The sequence below is a fragment of the Oncorhynchus clarkii genome, chromosome 27 (assembly GCF_045791955.1).
Source record: "Oncorhynchus clarkii lewisi isolate Uvic-CL-2024 chromosome 27, UVic_Ocla_1.0, whole genome shotgun sequence".
NCBI lineage: Eukaryota > Metazoa > Chordata > Actinopteri > Salmoniformes > Salmonidae > Oncorhynchus > Oncorhynchus clarkii.
Genome location: NC_092173.1, coordinates 28,697,640 through 28,707,855, shown reverse-complemented (window position 1 = coordinate 28,707,855; position 10,216 = coordinate 28,697,640). Strand labels below are relative to the sequence as shown.

At 46.0% G+C, this 10,216-nt stretch overlaps 1 protein-coding gene across 2 annotated transcripts; it reads left to right on the top strand.

Annotated features, from left to right (window-relative positions):
• The first annotated feature begins 5,118 nt into the window (after positions 1 to 5,118).
• On the top strand, positions 5,119 to 8,882 carry LOC139385859 (2-acylglycerol O-acyltransferase 1-like). 2 transcript variants are annotated; one of them, XM_071131130.1, is made up of 6 exons: positions 5,119 to 5,475; positions 5,614 to 5,792; positions 6,474 to 6,678; positions 6,971 to 7,145; positions 7,748 to 7,947; positions 8,619 to 8,882. In XM_071131130.1, exons 1-6 carry the CDS (start codon positions 5,379 to 5,381, stop codon positions 8,771 to 8,773), a joined length of 1,011 nt encoding a protein of 336 aa, XP_070987231.1. In that variant the 5' UTR covers positions 5,119 to 5,378; the 3' UTR covers positions 8,774 to 8,882. The 2 variants fall into 2 exon arrangements, with proteins under 2 accessions (XP_070987231.1, XP_070987232.1); XM_071131131.1 differs by having other exon boundaries at positions 5,134 to 5,475; positions 6,971 to 7,139.
• Positions 8,883 to 10,216: the final 1,334 nt, after the last annotated feature.

Sequence of the window (10,216 nt, the reverse complement as noted above, 5' to 3'; positions counted from 1 at the left end):
ATGTGAAATGTATTGTCAATCAGTGTTGCTTCCTAAGTGGACAGTTTGATTTCACAGAAGTGTGATTGACTTGGAGTTACATTGTGTTGTTTAAGTGGTCCCTTTATTTTTTTGAGCAGTGTATAAGACTAACAAATAAAAGTTACAAATTATTAAAGAGCAGCAGTAAAATAACAAAAGCGATGCTATATACAGGGGGTACCGGTACAGAGTCAATATGCGGGGGCACCAGTGTCGAGGTAATTGGGCTAATATGTACATGTAGGTAGAGTTATTAAAGTGACTTTGCATAGATAATAACACAGAGTAGCAGCAGCGTAAAAGAGGGGAGTGGGGGGGAGTGCAAATAGTCTGGGTAACCATTTGATTGCATGTTCAGGAGTCTTATGGCTTGTGGGTAGAAGCTGTTTAGAAGCCTCTTGGACCTAGACTTGGCGCTCCGGTACGGCTTGCCTTGCAGTAGCAGAGAGAACAGTCTATGACTAGGGTGGCTGGAGTCTTTGACAATTTTTAGGGCCTTTCTCTGACACCATCTCGTATAGAGATCCGAGCAGTTGCCACACCAGGCAGTGATGCAATAGTCTCGATGGTGCAACTGTAGAACCTTTTGAGGATCTGAGGACCCATACCAAATCTTTTCAGTCTGCTGAGGGGGAATAGGTTTTGTTGTGCCCTCTTCACAACTGTCTTGGTGTGCTTGGACCATGTTAGTTTGTTGATGATGTGGACACCAAGGAACTTGAAGCTCTCAACCTGCTTCAATACAGCCCCGTCAACGAGAATCGGGGCGTGCTCGGTCCTCCTTTTCCTGTAGTCCACAATCTCTGACCTCCTCCCTATAGGCTGTCTCGACATTGTCGGTGATCAGGCCTACCACTGTTGTGTCATCTGCAAACTTAATGATGGTGTTGGAGTCATGCCTGACCATGCAGTCATGAGTGAACAGGGAGTACAGGAGGGGACTGAGCACGCACCCCTGAGGGTCCCCCAAGTTGATGATCAGCGTGGCGGATGTGTTGTTACCTACCCTTACCACCTGGGGGTTGGCCCGTCAGGAACTCCAGGATCCAGTTGCAGAGGGAGGTGTTAAGTCCCAGGGTCCTTGGCTTAGTGATGCGCTTTGAGGACACTATGGTGTTGAACGCTGAGCTGCAGTCAATGAATAGCATTCTCACATAGGTGTTCCTTATGTCCAGGTGGGAAAGGCCAGTGTTGCGTGCAATAGAGATGGCATCATCTCTGGATCTGTTGGGGAGGTTTGCAAATTGGAGTGGGTCTAGGGTTTCTGGGATAATGATCTTGATTTGAGCTATGACCAGCCTTTCAAAACACTTGGCTACGTACGTGAGTGCTATGTGTCGGTAGTCAATTAGGCAGGTTACCTTAGTCTTCTTGGGCACAGGGACTATAGTGGTCTGCTTGAAACATGTTGGTATTACAGACTTAGACAGGGAGAGGTTGAAAATGTCAGTGAAGATACTTGCCAGTTGGTCAGCGTATGCTCAGAGTACACGTCAATCAACACCAACCCCTCTGAATCGGATAGGTGTGGGGGCTGCCTCAAAGGAAAACTTCACCCCAAATCAATTTTTTGGTATTTGTTTCATTAGTCCATTGTTGACATAGTCCCAAAATCTTTTGCTTGTCAGCAAACAAGTTTTCAAGAAATGTAACTTTCAAATGTATTTATAAAGCCCTTTTTACATCAGCAGATTTAGCAAAGTGCGATAGAGAAACCCAGCCTAAAATCCCAAACAGCAAGCAACGCAGATGTAGAAGCACTGTGGCTAGGAAAAACTCCCTAGAAAGGCAGGAACCTAGGAAGAAACCTAGAGAGGAACCAGGCTCCCTGTATGAGCATTTTGCATCATGTGTTGCTGCGTTATGCATCATATGATGTAAATTGCATCATACCGGGATGATTTCTGTATTTTGAAAGTTACATATCTTGAAAACGTGATTGCTGACAAGTAGAACATTTTGGGACTATGTCAACAATTGACTAATTGAACAAATGCCAAAATAATTTTCCTGTAATCAATGTCTATGCCTGGAGAGCAGTTGTTTTTGGGGCTTAACTGCCTTGCTCAAGGGCAGAATGCAGATTTTTCCACCATGCCGGCTCTGGGATTCAAACCAGAACCCTTTAAGTTACTGGACCAACACTCTTATCCACTTGGCTCATTGTTAATTAAAGGCGAGATCGTTCTTCAAGATGTTCAAACGTTCATAAATGACCAGTAGGGTCAAATAACAAATAATCATCTCAGTGGTTGTAGAGGGTGCAACTCCCTCAGGAGTAAATGTCAGTTGGCTTTTCATAGCTGAGTATTCAGAGGTCGAGACAGCAGGTGCGGTAGAGACAGAGATGGAGGGAGAGAGAGGGTTGAAAAACAGCAGGTCCGGGACAGGGTAGCATGTCCTGTGAACAGATCGGTGTTCCATAGCCACAGCCGAAACAGTCTGTCCGCGGTGGTGGCTCTGGCACGGGATGTGGACCCCACTCCACCATAGTCCTTGTCCGTCTCTTAGCCTGCTTCCGTGGCCTCTTAAGAGCGCCGCTGACCTCGAACTGGGGACCCTAGCCACAGGTCCCGAATGGACGGGAGACTCCGGCAGCACCGGACGGACGGGAGACTCCGACAGCACCGGACGGACGGGAGACTCCGACAGCACCGGACGGACGGGAGACTCCGGCAGCACCGGACAGGCGGGCGGCTCTGGCAGCTCCGGAGAGAAGGGTGATTCCGGCAGCTCCTGACTGATGGGCGGCTCCGGCAGCTCCTGGCTGACGGACGGCTCCATTAGCTCCTGGCTGACGGACGGCTCCGGCAGCTTCTGACTGACGGGTGACTCTGGCAGCTCAGGACAGACGGGAGACCCTGGCAGCTCAGGACAGACGGGAGACCCTGGCAGCTCAGGACAGACGGGAGACCCTGGCAGCTCAGGACAGACGGGAGACTCTGGCAGCTCAGGACAGACGGGAGACTGGCAGCTCAGGACAGACGGGAGACTCTGGCAGCTCAGGACAGACGGGAGACTCTGGCAGATCCGGACTGGACAGAGACTCTGGCAGCGCCTGACAGGCGGGAGCACCTGTAGGAAGGAGACGGAGAGACAGCCTGGTGCGGGGGGCTGCCACCGGAGGGCTGGTGCATGAAGGTGGCACCGGATAGACCGGACCGTGAAGGCGCACTGGAGGTCTCGAGCACCGAGCCTGCCCAACCTTACCTGGCTGATTGCTCCCCGTAGCCAGGCCAGTGCGGCGACCTGACTTAGCCACACTCCCCGTGTGCACCCCCGTTTTTGGGGCTGCCTCTCGGGCTTCCTTGCCAGCCGTGTTCCCTCAAAGCGCTGGCTCCCTTTACCTACTGCCTCCGCTCTCCTGGCGGCCTCCACCTGTTCCCATGGGAGGCGATCCTTTCCAGCCAGGATCTCCTCCCATGTGTAGCAACCCTTGCCGTCCAGAGTGTCCCCATGTCCATTCCTCCTTATAGCGCTGCTCCTGCTGATGCTGCCCGTTACCACGCTGCTTGGTCCTTTGGTGGTGGGTGATTCTGTAACGGCCGTTGTTGGTGGAAGAAGAGGAGGACCAATGCGCAGCGTTGTAAGTGTCCATATTGATAATTTATTACCACTGAAGCTAGGAGCGTTAGAGCCATGTCTACGTTGATAGATAAGAGGAGAGCCCCCCTCAAGCTTGGATGGAATCTATCACTCCTCAGCAGGCAAGGCTTAGTCCTCCACTATCTTTTGGGAGGTTCAGAAAACATTTTTAAACCAGCGATTGAGTCTGCTGTATTTATTTTTTATTTCACCTTTATTTAACCAGGTAGGCTAGTTGAGAACAAGTTCTCATTTGCAACTGCGACCTGGCCAAGATAAGGCATAGCAGTAGAGCTCATCACTCCCCTTAACTGGGAGGGGGCCAGAGACAATTACTCGATGCCAACACATCTTTCTAGCTAAATTACATGCTGAAGCTAGGTTGCTGATGGTTTAATCCAAACATCGTTAGTGACGATGTGAATAACAATATCCCGATATAGTCAACACTCGCCAGTTTAAGCCACAGCCAGCACCATCTTCAGATGAACCTTTATGTCGGTAGCCCTGCCTTCTGGATCATACAATATATGATCACTGGCTGATTCTTTTTAAGTATAATACTGCGGGTAATGGTGTCGTCAATGACTAGGGTTTTCAATTTGTCAGAGCTAATGGTGGGAGGCACCGGGCTCAGACACTTCCTAACCTCAAGCCAAATGTATGACCATATTAGAGACAAATATTTCCCTCATATTACACAGACCCACAAAGAATTAGAAAACAAATCCAATGTTGGTGAACTGCCATATCTACTGGGTGAAATACCATAGTGTGTCATCACAGCAGCAAGATTTGTGACCTGTTGCCACAAGAAAAGAGCAACAACTGAAGTACTAACACAATTTTAAATACAACACATATTTATTTATTTTCCCTTTTGTACTTTAGCTATTTGCACATTGTTACAACACTGTATAAAGCCATAATATGACATTGGAAATGTCCCTACTCTTTTGAAACTTTTGTGAGTGTAATGTTTACAGTTCATTTCTGATTGTTAATTTCACTTTTGTTGATCTATTTCACTTGCTTTGGCAATGTAAATATGTGTCCCATATGTGTCCCCCATCTTTGTATCTGTGCCATTATAGCATCTGTGACATCATGGGCAGCACTATTGATGCTATATCCATTTTAAAGTAGGCCATTTTCTTCTTCTTCATTGGCTGATGGCGCTCAACTCATTGGAATCCCCACCCAATTGACTACTTTAAAACGGTGGAAGCCCTCAAGGGCAATGTCCATGCTAAAATATCCATGATGAGCCCTCCAACTATCTATATGACAACCGGCACAACCCCAATGTAAAGTCATTTTGGGTAAGTTGCCGAAATGCCATGCATATCAGTGCATTCGTAACAACCTAACCATTACAAAACTTATATTTGATCAAATATGCCTCATGTATCAAATGGGCAATGACATTTTCCACAAGATGGTGCTAGAACAAAGAAACAAGAGTAGGTGAAAGCCTGATATGCAATCATATAGCAGCCCATTTAGAGCAGTGTTTTGGAAGTTGATAAAGTCAAGTGTATGGTAAGAGACCAGGCACACAAAAATGAGTATAGCCTATCATTTGTATTTTTCTTGAATAGTCCTGCGCATGAAGTCTCGCCAAAATGCCACGAACTTGGATGACCGCCTTGTTAAAGCTGCTGAGTATAAAAAGATTTTGACAAGGACAGGGGCATAAGATAGTGACCCTTCCCCTGCTCTGTGCCCAAGACTGCGGAACCTTTTAGAAGCCGGGAGTGAGAACCGCAGACATGGTCAAGATAGAGCTTGCACCTTTGAATATCCCATTCAACCGATGTTTACAGACAGCTGCAGTTCTTCAATGGGTCTTCTGCTTTCTCTTTGGAGGTAACTGGTAGGCTTATGCACACCTCATCTTCAGCAAATCATAACCATGGTGGCCCAGGGTTGGGGTCAATTAAAATCAGTGCTTACTCATGTGATGCCCATATTTTTCTTCACTTCCATCTTGTCCTGTCTGTCTAGCTCAGTTTTGTTTTTGTGTGTATGTTGTGATCGTGTTGAATGGATACTGGCACGTGGCTGCTCTGTATGCCCTGTGGCTCTACCTGGACTGGGACACACCTCAGGCTGGGGGCCGCAGGTCTGACTGGGTACGCCACTGGACCGTGTGGAAACACTTTGGAGACTATTTCCCCATCCACGTAAGTAGGCTTATGACGTGTTCTGATTGTGTAGCCTATGCATTTAATGATGCATGGAGGCCAACTAATATCAAGCCTCATTATTATCAACAGTAATAGGTTATTGCACCATTCTTTGCATAATTTAGACTTCAGCCTGTGTGTAATGACACTCAGAATTACTGATTGAATTCCATGTTGAATTAATAATATCACAATTTGTATGCAAACACCTATTAACTGAATGATAAATGTAATTGAGGACGTTTGTCTCAAACGTCTCATGACTGCCTACATGACAGTCTCATGACTGCCTACCCACTCTTTATCCACTGCCCTTTGGTGTATTAATAGCTCAAATAGGTCAAAGCCATTGTAAAGTGGTCATTGGCCAATACATCATGGTGATCCCATGGCTAAAGACCCAGCCCCTGTCACATCCACCCATTCTGAGATTGAGTTCCTGCCCGACTACATTGCAGATGTATGCCAGATCTTACAAGGCCTGGATAGGTATTTAACATATCAGCTAACCACATCATATGACATAACCATCAGATGCCTGACTGCACAGTCGATGACGTAGCACACGACCATTGGATGACGCAATGCAACATCTGCGCATCTAGTCAGGCAGGAACTCAACCTATGTCTTATCCTTTGTCCTCTCACTGTTCATGTCTTGTCTGTGTCTGTGGTCAGCTGATTAAGACATGTGACCTAGACCCAGAGAGGAACTACCTGATGGGGTTCCATCCTCACGGAATCCTGGTAGCCGGAGCGTTTGGCAATTTCTGTACAGAATACACAGGTTTCCAAGAGCTCTATCCAGGAATGACTCCTTATCTGCATACCCTCGGCATCTGGTTCGGCTTCCCATTCTTCCGGGAGTACCTTATGTCCTCAGGTGAACCTTGTTAGGGATGTATTTATGAACCATAGCCATCAGATGCATTCCACCACAATGCTTCTGTTTTTTCTCATTTAAACACTATCAGTGAGCTTTCAAGGTTAGGTAAATACTGGAGTGCATTTTGAGGTCCAAACATTGTGTCGCACACTGTAGTGCAGTATTAGTTTGTCAACAATTCTTTCTTCATATTGTGGATATTGTAAGATTTTTCAAATAAACTCTGCCCTGTGAAAGTTTTTTCCTGGCCAAATTTGTTCTAAGTATACTGTGCTGTACCTCCCATAAGGGGTTGTTTCTTGTTCCAAGAAGAGTCTTACACATGTGTTGAGCCAGAAGGGAGGGGGCAACGTGTCAATCATAGTGATTGGCGGGACGGCAGAGTCCCTGGAGGCCAGGCCTGGGAGCCTCATCCTGGAGGCCCTCAACAGGAAGGGCTTTGTCAAGATTGCTCTCAGGTGTGGGTGAGTCTCTGTTGGGGTCTGCTTGTACACTTAAAAATGCATCCTTCCTGGCTTATTTCCTGTCAATCTACTCATCATCTATAACCATCTCGTTTTAAATAAAGTATTATAAATGTTCATGTTGACTGAAATCTCCCCCATAAGGGCCATTACTGAATGTACTGTAGGCCATAAAGTGAACTATGAATCTTAACCCCAGGGCTTTTAATGACCCATGTGTTGAGATGAAAGGAAAAGCACTGCAATATTACAGTACACACACACCTGCATGATTAACTGATGTATGTCCTCCGCTCAGAGATTTGAAAGAATCACTCATTTGACGGGGCATTTAGTTGTTAAAAACAGAATTAGGATACACTCAGGTCAGAAGGATTATGGTAGCCGCTCTACATTCCACTTTAGATAGATTGGTGTGAGAGCAATAATGACAGGAACATAGATTTCTTTTGCAAAAAAACCCTGAAAAGGATCAGATCACATTGAAACACATTGATTTTGCAAACAACCACAAACATCAAATTATGAGGTTGCGGTCAAGAGTGGAATTATGCCGCTGGTAAAAAATTCTGACTTGTTCTCTCACCTTGTCCTGTGTGCAGGGCTCATCTGGTGCCAGTGTTCTCCTTTGGGGAGAATGATCTGTTTAATCAGCTGAAGAACCCGAAGGGCTCCCTGGTCCGTACCATCCAGGAGGGCATGAGGAAGACCCTGGGCTTCAGCCTGCCTCTGTTCCACGCCCGGGGGGTCTTCCAGTACAGCTTGGGCTTCATGCCCTTCAGACAACCCATCTACACCATTGGTGAGTGGGGGATGGGGGACAATATGGGTGGAAAGTCATGGGAAGAGAGAGGTGACGAGGAATAAGAGACTAAAATATGATCCATTTGTGTCTATGGGGAATCATATTCCTTAAACTATTTACAAACAACATTCAGAAACAATGTGCAGTCACAGTGCTCTGATTGAAGGAAATCTTATAGTTAGCTAGTCATCAGCCAGATGGCAAAATAAAAGCTCACTGGGGGAGAGGGAGAACAGCCGACATATATGGGAAACTGGTAAACTGGTTCATAGCTAACTGTGTTAAGGGTAACTGTAACCGTGGCCGCAGCTGGGGTCAGCCAAGACATCGTGACCAGCTGGAACAGAGCCGTCCACAGTGAAGGGTCACTGGGCTACAGCCAATCAAATCACCTTAGAGCTGTAAACTCATGTGTCCTCCGTCTTGCCCTTTGTTTCACTTCCTTTATCTCTCTCCCCCTTTCTCTCCTGTTCCTCCTCTGAGTGACTACATTTGAACATTCTGTAATTCCTCTGCCTTTCATTTTCTGCTCTCACTGAACCCCATCTGTATTTTTACTCTCTCTTTCTCAACTGCCTATCTCTCTCTCTCTCTCTCTCTCTCTCTCCCTCCATTTACCCTTGGCCCATCTTTCCCTCCTTCCCTTCCTCCCTCCATCTCTTTCTCAGTGGGAGAGCCCATAGTGGTGGAGAGGAACGTGAGCCCCTCATCAGCTGAGGTAGACAGGCTGCATGGCTGTTACCTGGAGGCGCTGGCTAAGCTGTTTGAGCAGCACAAGGCTGAGTACAGGATCCTAGAGCACCAGCACCTCATCTTCACCTGACCAGACCAAATTAAGTCAGATAGCACTACACTGTAGGATTGGACCATTCAACCAGCTCCTGATCAATACACACTGATACAGACTTTCAAACAAACATAGTGCAAACATACACAAAAGCACACATGGGAAATGGACACGTGCATTCTTGCACACATGTACAGTGAACACCCATATACACAATCAAACGGCCATCGCTCTCATCCTTTGCTCTCTTATACAGTCACCATAGGCCCAGAGTAGGTCAGCTGAGTTGAGCGTTGGAAATCCCACTCATTGCGCACTGCTCTGGTGCTCCATCTCCTTTCCACCCGCTCTCTAAAAACCCTTTCACGTTCATTAAAATCACAATTTAGCCAACACCCATCTATTTTTGTGACTACCTAGACCTACCATTTGGTTTTGAAGTATTGAAACCAAACCACATGACTTGAATGAAAAGTATTTTAATGAAAAGGTGAATATAAGAATCATTTCAAATAGGCTACATGTCATGTTAAACAACATATAAACACTCTAAATAGGTCAGGAGCCGGACAAAGAGTCTAAGAAGGAACGAAAATGTATTATTTAGGCTATTTTATTTCAATTATTTCAAGGCTATAGGGTACAAAGAAATACATTGTGAAGCATTTGCGAGTGCAACACACAAGGCTGGGAGGGAGTCAAGGCTGGGAGGGAGTCAAGGCTGGGAGGGATGCTCAGCATTTAAAAAACATTTTGTTGTATTAAATCATTATAGTCTATAAATTGGGCATATAGGCTGATTTACTTTATTAGTCTCAGTGGCTTTGAATTCATTTTTAGAAAGGAGTTTGGCCAGTCTATGTCTTTAGGCTCATGTGATGGTGCAGGCCAGCAGCGGAGAATATCCTCTCTCCATGCTTGCAGAGCCACTGGGAATGCTAAACACCCTTTTGGCCACTTATGCCAGGCTGGCAGGGAGGCAGATTCTTTTTAAAATATATATAGGCAGGCCTAAATGTTTTTAGGCAAAATAACCCAATTAAAAAACAGAAAGCTCCTTGAAAGTTGGAATATGCCAGACCTATTGGGCCAAAATCAATTATTGCCTATTGTATAGATAATATAACAAAAATGAAAGAAACTTTTAAGAGATCTGATTTTTAGTTTATAAATACTTTGCTACAATGACACACTTAATTAGCTACCCAGCTCATTAATTGATTTTAGTTTAGCATGTGCACGTAGTAATAAGTACACCATCATGCTTTCGGGATACGTGTCTTTTCAGATTCCACTATGATTCACCTCACTCCTTCTCTTGCTCTTGGATCCTCATCTTTGCAAGCAGTGGCGTAACTAGAGTTTTCTACATGGGGTGGCCAGGGGGTGTCCAAGGCTACTTCAGGGTGGCCAGGGGGTGTCCAAGGCTACTTCAGGGTGTCCATAGACCATGACAGTAAATTATTGTGTAACCCTAAC